Source organism: Ischnura elegans, chromosome 6, assembly GCF_921293095.1.
Source record: "Ischnura elegans chromosome 6, ioIscEleg1.1, whole genome shotgun sequence".
In the NCBI taxonomy this organism is placed as follows: Eukaryota; Metazoa; Arthropoda; class Insecta; order Odonata; family Coenagrionidae; genus Ischnura; species Ischnura elegans.
In genome coordinates, this window is record NC_060251.1 from 51917213 (window position 1) to 51933231 (window position 16019).

Genomic DNA, 16019 nt, shown 5'->3' on the forward strand with positions numbered 1-16019 from the left:
AAGGTTTTCGCAGCGATTAGATGCACTATTATAATCCATTTTCGGGTGTACGTCTGCGTGCTTAATATTTGTCTCAACGTTTCAATCCACTTACTGGGAACGTCGTCAGGACGACGAATTTCTCCTGACGACGTTCCCAGTAAGTGGAATGAAACGTTGAGAAAAATATTAAGCACGCAGACGTACACCCGAAAATGGATTATAATAATACTTGAGTAGTTATTCGACCTAATTTAATAGGAAGTCATAAAATAAATAAATACATTTTACCAAATACTCATGCATTTGAAAATTGATAACGGCATCCTTAAAACACAAATATCATCATAAATTTTTTTCTGGCAAATTTTTCTACGAGAATATTAAGAAGTACAAAGAATATACCACGATAAGGAATGTATTTAACTTATTTTTTTTTAATTCCTGATGGTTGGTAGCTTATGCGCTGTGCCTTTTTCATTTCAATTTTCATTGTTTTGCCAATGCAACTGAACATATTTATAGCAATAAAAGTGATGACAAAAACTGACAGAAAGAGAAAGACACTTAAAAGATAAGACACTTACTCTGGCGACTCCATCAGTAGAACCAGTCATGATGACATTCTGAGAATCCCATTCATGTGTTTGCGAATAAGCTACACACAAAATTTGTTGCATACGGTCAGCTCTACCCACACAAGTATTAACACACGCCAACTCATTGCCGTTGATACTCCAGATATGCAGCCATGTGCCCGCACATGTAGCTATGTCTCCCTAGAATAATTTCATGTTAGAGATTAGAGATTTACAAATATTTACTGCCAAATCACTGAATCTCATTATTATTTTTACCAATTTTCAAGCTAAAATGCATCATCACCAAAGGTAAAGAAGATATTTAGCAATACAATACACCCATGTCTCGTATAGCGCAATTTCGATTAGCGCAATTTCGATATAGCGCAAATTCGTTCCTCGGGGAAACATTGCAACGCAGTGTAGCCTAATCAAAAATCAAAACACAAATTTATCAATTACATATTTTGAATTTCAAGTACATAGCATATATTGTCCGTGATTCTAATTAAATCCATTGACAATGGCTGGGTCTTACATGAAGGTTTGACATTAGATTCATTCATTTAAGTATGTAATTAGAACAATTTTGATGTTTAATAATGACCGCTATGCTTGTATATACAATAACTTCATCCATTTATTCGTAGGTACCGGAGAATTCGTCGTTTAGGACTGCCTGTGCTTGTATTATGAGGTGAATTCCAGTCAATGCAACTTTTGCTCGCTGATTGGAGACATATAGGAATATTTTTTGTGCCAAAATCGGGTTATTTTCAACGTGACATCTCCCGTTAAGCTACTGCTAATGATTACAGTGCCAGTGGTTGTAATGCACAAAGTTTGACAAGGTTGAAAAATATTGGCCAAGAGTTATCATTAGAGGTCCATGAAAGTGGTTTTATTTTTGCTAAAATTCGTTTTAAAACCATGTGATTTCAGTGTTATAGAAAATCTTGGCGGAGTTATTATAAAGCTACAATTTTCCCATGTTTATAAGCATTTTATTATTTTATGGTACACGTTTCATGATACTTATACTTTTATATTAGTAATGCTTATACTAATACTTATACGTAAGCTTTTACATCTCGATTTGCCACCGGTGTATAGCAATAATTTGTCATAACAAATTCCAAGAGGGTTGTGGCATCAATTTTTGGTGTACTAACACCCCCTACCACACGCCTTTTAGGCGGCTTGTGGGGTATTGTGTAGATGTAGATGAATTTCAGGTGTACCATTTCAACGAGCGGCAACGTTATCATCTATTTTTCAGATAACTAAAGCATACGAAGTGAAAAGCTTGTACTTCATCATCCCGATGTCGCATTATTGATATCCCAAGTTACAATCGTGGCACAATAGCAATAGGAAAACTTGCCCAAGAATAACAGAACAAAATAAAGTGACAATGAACGGCTAAATACTCCCTCAAAACAAATTTTACAGCATCCGCTCAGCGTATTTCCCAACTCCCTATGGTTGTTTAGGCACCTATGCGTCACGCCTGGCCTCGGCAACGCTCTGGTGTCTTCGCACAGTGGTTGGCTCAGAGAAATTTTTCTCGACTTTAAAGTCAATTTTTTTATTTCTTTTGATGATGAATAGAGAAACTTTAGGTAATTTTGCGAGCTAATGTATCCATTTTACTTATTCAAAATAGTTTTTAGAGCAATCGACGACCCATGCAAGCTCCCCATAATTTTATAAGAATACTTACTGTTAATTCATTCACTGCAACAGCAGCTATTGGAGCAGCATGTCCCCTGAGTTGGCGAACAAAAATCAAACGAGATAAGTCCCACACAATAGCAGTAGCATCTCTTGAACCAGAAACCACAACATTATAAGCTGGGCTTGCAGCCAGACAAGTCACCGCATCTGTATGCCCATATAATGAGCGCTTTATACTAAGCTGTTTCTTTCCATATTCCCATACAGTAACCACCTAAAATGAAGAAAATTAGTGAGAAAATACACCAAAGACACATTTGAGATGTAATTAATAAACTCTCATCTTATTCACCAAATAAAAATATATTGTATTGTGAGAATTAAAAATTTGTAAATTACACATCTTGGAAATAAGATTAAAGCTTACTCAACTTATTTGTGAAACGCCATGAACATGCCTCATACAGAGAGTGTGTAGAACTACAAATATCATCAAATCTCTAGATATTATTCACACGTAATGAAGCTAATCACAAAAGCTTAAAATAGAAACTATTACTTACTGTACTTGTCCCAGCAGTGACAATTAGTTTAGAACTAGGGCAGACACATGTCAGGATTTCTCCAGTATGATGCAAACCAGCACCCTCACAAACAAGAACCGCACGATCGCTTTCATAGTGCCCGATTCTCAAGCTATGGTCAGCAAATCCCCAGGCCACGTATTTATTACAAGAAGGTGGAATTAGCACCTTATTTTGCTCCACTGCAAGCAAAGTCCCTTTGTCACAGTGAAGTATTTGTCCCACAGGGCCTTTTAATTCTGAAATCATCGAATGGCAAAAATTAGTACACAATGACTAGTAATTATTTAGTCAGTATTAATAATAAGTAATAGCATACTAAAATATAATTTTGGATTTTAATTTTTATTAATGCCTTATTGAGCACTATCACCTACAAATACTTCAAGTGTCAAAGTTTTACCCCTATTCAAATGAGCATTCATATGACCGACAGTTTCACTGAAAAACTCATTTTGGCCATCAATATACACCTATGCCTCGCATAGAGCAATTTTGACTAGCACAATTTCGATATAGTGCAAATTCGTTCCTAGGGGAAACATCGCACCACAGTGACACAGTGTAGCTTAATCAAAAAACTTTAACGCTCTCATGATAAAACGTGAACTTGCTCCAAGTACACATGAAATTGTTATCATTTTATGCATATTCAAAGTATTGCTTGCCTCAAATCTTCTTTTTTGTTTAAAGATTAATCGAAATACATTGCTGTGCAATAGCCAAAAGTATTACTTGTCATTGGGTCCAGACAGCCGGCCTACTAAAGTAATATATCTTCTCTACTTAACAGAATGACAATAGTTAATTTAGATCATTAATTCAGTGTGGAGCTAGTGGAAATGAGTTTTTTTTTTTAAGTAATACAGTTTGAGACGTAATTTTTTTCATCATAGGTTATCAGGCGATTGACTTTCAGGTAGAGGGACCATGCTAAAGCCTTCAAGGTCATCGGTATTCACGGGGGAGAAATGGAGCGGTGGCCGAGTTATGTATGAATAGCATCAAAACATAAAAGGGTCCGCTATAGAGTCTCAAACACAATGGCTTTATTCCCTCCCAGCAGTTGTAGGCCCTCTGCATCTCAGGAATACAGTTCAGCAGTAGAAGGTGATTTCAGCAGAGCCATACAGAGTAAAAACCAAGAGAAAATGGCAAAAAATAGGAATGCGGGTAGAAAAATCAAGAAGTTATCAAGGAAAACCATAAACGTAGAAGAGAAATTGAATGAGGTCAATTGCTTTGAAAATGGAGAATGTCAAAGCGATATTGCGCGGAAGTTTAAACGCACGATGCCTTATTCTGAATAAAGACGAAGTTAAAACATCAGTGACCTCAGCCGCACCAACTTCAACCAAGCGGTCTACACATACGGAAAGTTCATAGTGAATCAGTGCAAAAAGACGAGAGTGGTAATCGCTCCGAGACATTTAGTGAAAGCTCCGGTTGGTTCCAGAATTTAAACGGCAAGCAGGTATTTTCAGTGCGGCGATATCAGGTGAATCTGCAAGTGTTGATAGCGCAGTCACCACAACATTTTCTGATGAACTCCAAGCTGTGATTGAAAGTGGCTCCTTTCCCCCTCAACTAGTTTTTAGTGTTGACGAGACGATATTCTTTGGGAAAAGAATGCATTCTCGTTCATTCATTTTCAGGGAAGGAAAACCTGGGTCAGGTTTCAAGGCATTTAAAGACTGTTTCACGAAGCTGCTAATGACTCGGAGGACTTCAAATTAAAATGATTTATCATTCTTAAACTCCGCTAGCTATGAAATGGCATTCAAAGTAGCATTTGCCTGTCATTTCGATGAGCGACAAAAGGGCCTGGGTGACACAATAGATGTTTTTAGACTGGTTTGAAAAATCGTCAACTGCCTGCAATGCATTACGAACCCCTGAGATAGCAGATGTTAGCCCACCCGCACGACAGGAGGGAATTTCAAAAGCACGTATGAATTTTTTTTAACGTGAATAAAAGTCTTTAAATGCATGCCTACTATCTTTAAAGATATTTGAAACAATAAACATTTACATAAATAAGATTTCCTAAGTCTATTTATGAGAATAGATATGGTTTAGAGGAAATTCGATAGCCAACACCTATGCTACCAAGAACGCATCTCTATCTTCCCAATGTTAAAACGCTCTCGTAAAACGCAAAGTCATATAGCGCAAAGACCCCAAGGAAAGCATCCCGTGCGCTATATGAGGCATGGGTGTATGTAATTAGATCAATCTTAGGAAGGATATAACTTTGAAGATTCCTTAAATCTGTTGCACCATTTTACTGAATGAAATAGCATCTTTTGAAATAATTTCAGAATTTTACTTTTAAGATGGGTAGCCAAGTGTCCTTTTCATAGCTACCCTCTATCTATAAGGGGAAATAAGAAAGGTGCAGAAAAAAAACTATCCTCATACACAGGCAATGGAGTTGAGCATTGTTCAAACGAAAGAAAATTATCAAACAAAATCACAGAAGTAATGAATTACTCAAAAGAAACATTTTGTTATCTTTGACACCTGAAAATACATATTAAGACACATAACATAAAGAAAAATAGTCAACTAGTAAAGAAAAATAAATTTTCTAGGTATATTAACAGGGATAAAAAAATTCCCAACTCTATTCGCAAATAAACTACGAAAAAACACTCATTTAAATTTTAGTCATCCCCATGTGTTGCCTGGCCATAAAAACTTAATGATAAACCTTGAATCTACAGGGATGTATGGTAAACTCTTGTTATTATGAAGTTCACAGGAATGAAAAACTGGAGATTCGTAATAACAAACTTCGTAAGAGCGTTTCTTTAAGGAATCATTGCAAGAAAATACATGCGAATAAATTTTGAACAAATACAGTAAATACTCGATACACGAACAAGATGCGATTCGAGACCTTGTTCAGAAGTTGATGAACCTGTGAAAGGCATTGAGAAGCATGGTTATTCTGCAGAATGCAACACTGCATTACACTTTTGTGTTAACTCATGATTGTGACAAACTGATCTAGCTGCACATGCAACGCGGCTGGTGCCGAAAAAATTTGCTGTCCTCAGGAAGGAAGAATGGGGGAAATGCTGAACAGTCCCTGACTAACTAGGGATAAATTGATACTTTGTTCAGATTGTGCCCAAAGTGCGAGTTCCACTACACCACACAATGTTGCACCCACCAAACACGTAGGTGCCAAATTTGAAATTTCGGGCACGCTTGAATTTTTTTAATATTCGTATCTCTGAAATTTGAATGCTTGTCAGAAGAGCCAACTTATCATATGGCCACTTTATGATCGGCAATGTGTGGGTCACCATGATTCCACAGGAATAAAGCTTATCATATGATGTTGTGTGGTTACTGAAGTATCTCCTTCTGAAGAAAGAACCATAATTGACGCTCTTGGGCAAAAAGCACGAGAACTTAAACGTAGCACAATGATAATGATGTAGTAGAGTGCATATCCACCTAAATGCCGTTGCTCAGCTTTCGTAATATATTTCATTTTATAACCACTGGGACCGGGACTGAGATTCGTAATTTCTAAATAACGAAAATTTTGTAATAACACTTCTTCCACTATAGATTGTAAAAGCCTTTTCGTCAGGACCAACAAGTTACTTCGTAAAAATGAGAACTTCATAATAACATTTTTCGTATCCTGTATATGTTGCACATAAGTTTGGCAGATGTTTTTCACAAACCTTTGATGGGCTGCATGGATGGTTTGAGATTATCCAAATTATGAAAGAACAACCTATCACCACAGGCAAAACTCAAACCAGGTGTTATTGGGCCCGGATCAATCACTGACGTCCTATGGCTGATCTTCTTAGAGGGATGCGGTTTCTTGAATAATTGCTTGGGGATTTGGCCAAAATTATTGATGAAACCTATGGTTGCCGTTTTCTTCAAAGGGTCATCAATGCTGAAAAAACCGTATTCATCATAAATGGAAATATCAGTATGGAAGGAATGCGGGGAGGAATACTGGAATAATATGAACATTATGGAAGAACGAATGATTCTTAACTTAGTGCATCCCTGATTATGCAAGAGGTGCCTCCTGATGATGCATGGTATAAATGATTTACATGTTTGCTTTGACCTTCATTCAAACGAACTATATCCAATGACGATGAAAAAATCATAATAGTAAATTTACAAAGAAAAGATTAAAACTGTGATCATGCCTTCAATCATGAAATAGAATTTAGGCATCATTCAGCTCACATGCATATACAATCAAATGAGGGTTAAATTGCAAAAGCATAAATTAAGGACAAACATTACATATAGTCACAAATATAATCCACCATTGACTCTGTTGAAATGAAAGTTCTCTAAAGTATTAATTAAATTTGGGGATGGAATGGATAGTAATTAAACGAAGCTCTTGGTCAGATGCAACACTAAAACACAGCACAACCCCCTTTTTTTAATTTCAAATAGACCCTAATTTTTTAGGAACAAAATGGATGAAAGTGTAAAATGAGGAAAATGGCAAAAGAAATGTGAAAGCAATGAAGTCACAAATTGAGAAAAAAAATTTACTTCAGCCATCTGACATAACAGTGCACTTGTTTCATCTCTGAGCATTCAAATTTAATTTATATTTAAACTTGAGTCTCTCTTTAATTTTGAAATGGATAATAGCAATTGTGGTCTTCAAACTTGAGAACTTGAAGCTTTCTTCAACCAGCCACGTTTTAATCAGACTATGCTCCAGACATGCAAAAACTTATACTTACTTATAAATATCCACATTTCCCTCATAGAAAAGATGGTGGAAGACATTTACTGCAGCAGCTGCTGCTGGTCCAGTTTGCTTACAACCAAATACTAAGTCAATCCAATGATGCAAATTTTGTGACACATAATCACATTCTAAAGCTAGCCTATGAGCTCTTATGAACTCCACAGGATCTCCTTTTGCCCAAGGAGGAAGAACAACATCCCCAAGCTGAACTCCACTTTGTTTACACCCTGTAAAACAACAATAATGCTCATAGTAATCACAAAAATATCAAAGACATTTTCAGTCAGGATTATTTGAATCCTACTGACATTAAAGTTATTTGAATTGACAGGGAATTCTGATAGGTAGAAAAATTCTGGATATGTTTCTTAATCGCTAAAATGTCAAAGACAATTTCTACAAGGATTAGTTGAATCTTACCTAGATCAAAGTTATTTGAATTGACAAGGAATTCTGGTAGATAGAAAAATTCTGGAATAAGTTCCTTCACGTCAGACATATTATGCTTGGATGCAGAATACCACGCTTCCCTTATACTGTGAAACATCCTATCTGCCAAGTCAAAATGACCACCCTGAAAAAGTCATTACATTAGTATATCCAAACAGTAAATGAAACAGAAAAAGTGGCATGAAACTAACTACAGTGAAACCTCGATATAACGACACCCCACGGTGCACTAATAAACACTCGCTATAGCGAATTGTCGCTTTACCGGAGGTGGAGCAAATAATAGCCAATATACCTGTTGCGAACAGATATACAGGAACAGGAGTGGTGCGGCGACAGATAAACATCTATCCGATAAACGTAAGCATAAATCCAGACGAAAGGCGATGTTTTTTTGCATCACTAAATTTCCTTAGACAAATAACGACTAACTATTCAAACAATTTATAAGCGCCGCACTGAATAAAAATCATGCAGAGCATTGTTTCGTCAATCATTATATTTATCGAACGGCAGTTTACCACATAAATTTGAGACTGAGCACTCCATTAACTTCATTTCTAACAGATCGCTAGCAATTACAGAGGTTAAGGAGTCTTGATGAAAGTCCTCCGGCGGTGAAACCCTCGCTATAGCGAGAGCCAACACCGAAAGGGTCTCGTAAAAACGATTTTTTAACACGCTTATTATAGGGTCAATTGACGGTGCATCGGCTATATCTCGTAATAGCGGGGGTGTCGTTATAGCCCGTACTCGCTTTAACGAGGTTCCACTGTACTCCAGAGACTCATAACTACCTGAAGCCGCAGAAAATGTTGAGTGAAAGGTTCCATTCGCACTAAGTAAGAACATACAATCATTGCAGATGAATAATGTGTTCCATAATGGTAAGGAGGAGTTTCTCCATGAGGATCATCCCATTCCTTATACCTGAAGAAGAAGAATAAAATGTTGTAAAAAGCAAAACACACGAAATTGAGATGTATAAATGAAGCATAAAACTTATTTCCAAAAGTCTTTTTAAATTCTCAAAGTAGTATTCCATTACTATAAAAAATTTGGATTGAGGACATACCTTTTCTTGAATTGCTCCAACCGCTCTGGACTTTGTGCACCCATTGGTCGAGTGAAGTCCCTAAATGAAGCTGGATCAGTTAAGTCCACTTCCTCTGAATCATAATCAGCAAGTATCCATGGGAAAACTGGATACTGCATCAGATCATTGTATGATCGACCAGCAAGCGTATTTAAATGCATCAGATATTGAAAGTTTGAGATTTCGCCTCTCTGCCAAAAGAAAATTAATAACAATGTTTAAATCACATGAATATTTACTATATCCATAAATGCATATAAAATTTCCATCTTTACGTTCAATTTTAAAGGGCAACTGCTCTTGGGTCGACAATATAAACATATTATTCAAGAAGATAAAAATATTTCTTACTTTTTCCACAAGGGAAGACAACAATTCAACAACAATTTCACATTTAATCTATTAACCCAAAGGATATACAGTGGAACTTGTTTAGTACGTTTCTGAAGGGACCACAAAAAAGGAACGTACTAACCAGGAAAACGTGCTAACGAGGAAAGTAAAAAAAAGCAGTCGGGGTGATTGCAATCTGTGGAAAAGTCATCATAATTACAATTACTATCGGTAGTTCTCGTAGGATCGCCTTCCTGAACTCTTTTCACCTTTAAAATAAAGAAAATGGAGGCTACATTGAAAAACAATACCATGTGAATAAAAGTCACAATGTTTCATAGATTTCCCAAAGACAATTACCGTATTTCTCCGAATATAGTCCCCCTCTGAATATAGTCCCCCCCCCTAATTTTGAGGCTTCAGTTTCGGGAAAAGTTAAAAAAATGCGTTTGAATATAGTCCCCCCCTTTACTTTTACCACAGGCATTTTTGGAAAAAAGGGGGGACTATATTCAGACATATACTGTACATGAAAACGGCTTTTAAGTCTTTCTCCCGTGATTTACCCTATATATATTTATAGAAAGAGGACAAGTAAAGCTAAGTCATTTCTTTTTTGTCACAGCATACTCGGAGAATATAACAACAACCCTGAGTATGTCCACTGGTTGTTTTTAAGCATCATAAAAATTGGACAAAATTATATTAACCTTAAATTACGGCAACAGCCGTACACATTCGCTTCTGGAATAAAACCATATCGATTGTTATATCGATTAATAACACGAAAGATTATTAGATTAGGACGTAATTACAAGAAGATTTTACATTATACAGTTGAAATTTACTTTAAAAATTTGTTTTATGTCGTCTGCTTTCGTGCCGAGATAAAGTATTTTTAAGCTAAGCTTCGTGTGGAGATCCAGAGCATTGTCTGCTCCCGCAGCAGTAGTCAAATACGCACGTACTCCGTAGCACTGACGTCGAGTTTATGGAGTACGTGCAGTACTGCTTTAGAAAAAGTGGGAATTGGATAAAACTCATTTCTTCATCATTGATAACTCGTGCAATAGCAACAATTGCCCACTCGTGAAATTTGTGCGCAGTGGGCACTCCAGAGGCAACAGAAGGTGAGGAGTTTGGGGTGGGGAAAATTGGGGCTTCTTATTGGCTGCAGTTTTACATAGGCATTCCTGATAAATGGCTGCATTTTATTATTCATCACGTCATAAGAATTGAGTAATGTATTTGGATAAATCACGGTCGAAGAAAGAGATGTGGAATGAATGTAAGAATTTTAATGGCTAGTAATAATACATTAAATCATGAATTCGGAGCTTTACGACCCTTAAGAAGATACTAGAGAACGAATTGCGGGTTGCGTCACGCCAAGCAATTGAGCGTACTAACCAGGAAAGCGCAATTTTTTCAAACGTGTTGACCAAATACTTTTACCTGTATTTTGTTCCGATGGTACCGGGACAGAGAGAAATCGCCGTACTAAGGAGGAAAACGTACTAAGGAGGAACGTACTAACCAAGTTCCACTGTACATATATAAGAGGATTGGATTAATATGGTCCACTTTGAATGAGTATTTGTATTTTTTCTAATGAAGTCCTTCTGCGAATTTTTGAGCCTTCAATTTTGGAAAAAAATAACCTATTGCACTCAAATGTTGTCCCCCCATTTCTTTTCCCCAGATGTTTTAAGAGAAAAGGGGCAAACAATACCCATAATGTGTAGCCATTTATTTAGATTTCAACCAGTAATAAACCCTGCAGAGGAGCTTAAATTTGATATTATCACCCCAATATCCATTAAAATTTTATATAATCCATCACTACCTCTGATATACTCAACATACTGAAAGAAAAGCATGACGTAAATGATTAAAGCAAGAAACATACCACCCATCTCTGAGTAACTGATGTTTCTCCAATAAGACTGGAAAAGAGTCCAGCTCCTTGCTCCACATGAGCTGTACGTTTCTGTCCGGCTACTGACTGTTGTGCACTGTCAGCAATGGATGTTGCCACTCCCATGAAGCGCTGATAAACTTTGTTCCGTATCTTGCGAGGAAATGCCAATAAATAATTTCTTCCATCCCCAGAAAACACTTCCAAAGCAATTGGCTGAAGAAGGTATCGCCGTTTATGCACTTCCCTGAATAAAAATAAAAAGCATTAGGGATGTGTAGGTATAGTTGTGTAGGTATAGTTCGCTGGTTCTACCAGTTCCTGAATTCAGATTTAAAATTGGAACCAAATCAAAAATTAATCAGTACTGAAATAATTTGCACAAAACCAGAAGTCAAAACTTTGCTAGAGCACAATTTGAATTATATACTTTAAAAAGAGTGATGTCATAGACCCAATCACTAATGACATAACTTGATATGTTATTTAATTTAATTTTCACCATAAATTTACTAAAAGTCATTAATAACATCTGAAAAGTATTCAATGAAAATGAAGCACTTCATTAAGAACAAAAAAATGTCAGGAATCAAACAGGAATTGGAACTGACAAACAGTGGACCTTTTATCCTCAAAACATATGAAAAAACAGCGGAGCCCAATGATGTCAAATTAAAGCAATCGGACTGTTTACTTCACTAAAACCTAACTTATTTTATACATGGATCTGTTCTTCTGAGCTCATGTTTCTTACTCAAGCAGCATGCAATAATTCAATTACTTCACAGAAAAGATTTGACAGCATTAGTAGGCTTTCCAAATGGATTAATTCTAATTTTTAAAAGTTCTTAATTCCATCAGTTCTTTACAAAATCATGAATCAAATAAAGTCAATTGTGAGAGAATTCAAATCAACCAAAAAACAGGAAACTGGAAAAACCAAGCAATCAGCTACTCTAGAACGATAAGATACAAATTCATGCTAGGAAGGTGAACAGGTTTTCAACATATTTAGTGATTATTTGTGCAAAAGTTTAGACCAACAAAGATAACAACAAGATGAGAAGAAAGTTTTTATCGCCTACTTTAAATATAATTTCAACTATAACAATTGATCATTTCTTCACTAACAAGGAGAGACCATGAAACTTGCTCCGCCTTTTTCAATGCCGTATTTTTTATGGCCTTCGGAATGGTGAACACATCCCTGAACTATTGAACTACTGAACTGTTTCAATTGAATGGGCCTTAGTTTGGCTGTAATTAATTAATTTTCATGCGGTACTTTTCACAAGCCGCGTATAGTTCCATGATATCGCACCACTCAGCAGATGGGTCAGGTGGGGTAGTGGTAGCATTCAAGGCTGCCACCCAGGGGACCAGGGTTCGGGGCTTCGTAATGGCTGTATATTTTGTTGTCTTCATTGTGATCATACGGCGTCAACTTTTTCATTAATTTTAATTGCGACAAGCATAGACATGAGACTATTTTTTTATAATCAGTATGGCGTTTAGGTATTTAAGCAGTGTCATTTCCAACGTGGAGAAGTGAAGGCTCCACTTTCTACTCTCTTCAAAAACATACCGAAAGATTAACTCTGGGGGAGGCTAAAACAGTGGCTTTTTTTTCGAAGAAATGACCTTTGTTGGTGGGCGTCATAACCATATTTTCTAGTAAAATGAGAAAAAAATCTCAAGGTACCTTATGTCTTCATAGGCAAACTTAGAGCACTGCCTTGCTTGAGTAGGTTGAGAATTAGCAGGTCCACCACCAGGACTTGGTAAAATTGGGTCATGAATAGCTGTCGAGGTCATTTGTGAGGCCCCATAAGATGGCAGACCCATTCCTCCAATGCTATTTCCAATAGCCATAGCACTTCCAACAACACCGACACCCTCTGAAGATTCCAGACCTTCCCTTGTAGACTTCAGGAATGTTAAACCATCAACTACATAGAAGTGCTCCTTACCGAAGAGCAAGAGACCCTCTGTTGTATCCAGACCCTGTATTCGTGCACACCTGAATACATGGCTTATCTGTGGGAGAAAATTAGGAAATACCACGGTCAGCCTCAACATGGCATAAAAATTAGCACTGGAAAGAAGGATAATTGCCAAGGTTGCGTGAAAACTGATGAGTTTTAAATAGTTGAAATAACAAATTTTGGGAGCTGACCAACAGACAAGGTTGTGGCACAACAAATACAAGGTAGGTCATTGTGCATGTAGTGGAGGAGTCATTGGAGTGTATTTACAATTTCGTATCAACAGGTGCATATCAATAGCTTGGTAGCATATAAGTGTTGCTATTTTTCACATGGATACAGAACACTCAATTATATTTCCTTCGTATCACTGTACATGTAATGAAACTGAAAAAGAAGTTTATGTCATTCTACGACTTTTAAGAGTCAGAGCTAACAGTAAAAGTTACCTTGGATAAAACCAAAGGATGTGAGCAAAGAGAATAATGATATTGGTAAAATATAAACATGCTAATATGTACCATGTTAGCCTCAACTCGATAATGGATAAGAAGAATGTAGGAATGAAATTTTCACAAAAGACCACTCATTGCTATACATGCCATAAATCCATAAATTTTACTACAGTGAAGACTGATACTTTAAAATTGACCATTGCAATCAGAGTGATAGTTATTTGTTAACGTTTTCATAGGTTTGTGGACAAACATAATAGTAATAGCATCCTTTGTGTAACACTTGATGAAACTATCGTAGAAATGGAATTTACATTGCATCACAAAGATCATTCATATCATTGGAAGGATCAAACATTTTGATATAGGAGAAAAAATAAGACTATTTTTATTATCAAATAGTAAATTCTTCAGGAGAGATTTTAATTGAAGAGCAATGATTATGACATGTTACAAAAAAATATGAAAAAGCCTACCTTCTCTTTTTGTTCAAGATAATACTTACCTTCTCTTTTTGTTCAAGAAGCCTGTATAAGGTTTGCTTATCCAAAGAATCTTCATCCGCATCTGTTTCACTTCCTTCAATTTGTTCCTCACTTCCATCTCCCATCACATCATCATCTAACTCAGAGACAGATCGGTTGACCCCTGGTCTACCAAGTGCACTCCTAAGGCCCTGAAATCCTGCAGGAACAATAGAATATTAATTAAACAATGAACTAAATTAAAAATAAATAATAAGTATCACTCAGCATAATGAACATTGATTATGAACACAGTAGACCGATTGCTAGGGAAACATGTTGGTCGTAACATCAAAACGTTTATGTGAGGAGCAATGAGGAATTTTCCTCAAACCACAAGCATCACAGCCCTCCTGATTAACACTGCCCATGCAAAAACATCAAAACAATTACTGCATTTCTTTCTATTGAATAATTCACTTTTCTGGTGTGATTTTTGATGCTACATTATTACTCTGCAGTCTGTGAACACATTTTTTATTTAAACTAGACTCATAAAAAACATCATATAGCCTCAGGATCGTAGAAATGGGTTAATTCTAATATCAAAGAAATACATATATACATATATGAGTGGGTGGGAGGCCAAGAGGTACAAGTGATTTTTTTACTGAACAGAGTTTGATACAGAAATTGATAGAATAAATATACAAAAACTTGGTGGCCAAGGGATATGGGTAAGTCTGTGCTGACATCGAGTGGAAAATCAAATGCACGACTAAATACATATCTACAGTAAACTCTCATTATTACGAAGTTTGCGGGACTGAAAAACCAGAGATTCAAAATAACGAAGTTCGTATGAACGTTTCTTTTAGGAATCATTGCAAAAAAAAACCTGTCAAAATTTCTTGTCTCAGAGCTTCAGTCATGTGTATAATATCCGCGATTAAATTATGCACAAATATATAAAAACAAGAACATTCGTTTGGTTTTATCCACAGAGGAATGTGGCATGACATAATTGATAGTTGATATCTTCGCAAATGCAGTAGGTCCTTGGTATAGGATCGAGATGCGTTCCAATACTTTCTTTGTAAGTTGATAAACCTTTATAAGGCATTAAAATGTGCGGTTATCCTGCAGAATGCAACACTGCATTACAACTGTGTGTTAACTCAAGATTGCGATGCAGCTAGAGCCGATAAAAGAAGGCTATCCACGGGAAGGAAGAACGGGTGAAATGCTGAACAGTCCCTGACTTCACAACTGATTTAATAATCCTTTGTTCAGATAATGCCCGAAGTGCGAGTTCCTCTACGCCACACCTCGTCGCACTGGCCAACTCCGGCAAACAAAATTTGAAATTTCGGGCACGCTTGAATTTTGCGAATGTTCACATCTCTGAAAGCTCGTAAATAGAATTTTTTTTTGAAGAGGACTTAATTTACACCCAATTTATGAGCGGTAATGAGTGAGTAACCGTGACTCCACAGGAATGAAGCTTATAATATGATGTTGCCTGCATGTTGAAGTATCTCCCACTGAAGAAAGAACCATAATTGATGCTCTTAAGTACAGTGCACGAGGAGAACTTAAACGTGGTGCAATGATTATAACGTATCATCGTGCATATTCTCCTGAATGCCGCTGCTTACCCGTGGAACTTAGTAATAAAGTTCTTTTTGAAACTGCCAAGACCGGGACTGAGTTTCGTAATTTCGTAATAATGTTTCTT

At 36.6% G+C, this 16019-nt stretch overlaps 1 protein-coding gene across 2 annotated transcripts in view; it reads right to left on the bottom strand.

Annotated features, from left to right (window-relative positions):
• LOC124160670 (WD repeat and FYVE domain-containing protein 3) overlaps positions 1-16019 on the bottom strand; it is a 118683-nt gene that overhangs the window by 11926 nt on the left and 90738 nt on the right. For both annotated transcript variants that reach the window (XM_046536634.1, XM_046536635.1), the window contains exons 41-51: positions 14323-14501; positions 13080-13414; positions 11369-11624; positions 9106-9317; positions 8828-8960; positions 8001-8154; positions 7573-7807; positions 6526-6749; positions 2801-3060; positions 2284-2511; positions 567-758 (exon numbers count right to left, since the gene is read on the bottom strand). In XM_046536634.1, coding sequence (XP_046392590.1) covers positions 567-758; positions 2284-2511; positions 2801-3060; positions 6526-6749; positions 7573-7807; positions 8001-8154; positions 8828-8960; positions 9106-9317; positions 11369-11624; positions 13080-13414; positions 14323-14501 — 2408 coding nt within the window. The remainder of the gene's footprint in view (positions 1-566; positions 759-2283; positions 2512-2800; positions 3061-6525; positions 6750-7572; positions 7808-8000; positions 8155-8827; positions 8961-9105; positions 9318-11368; positions 11625-13079; positions 13415-14322; positions 14502-16019) is intronic.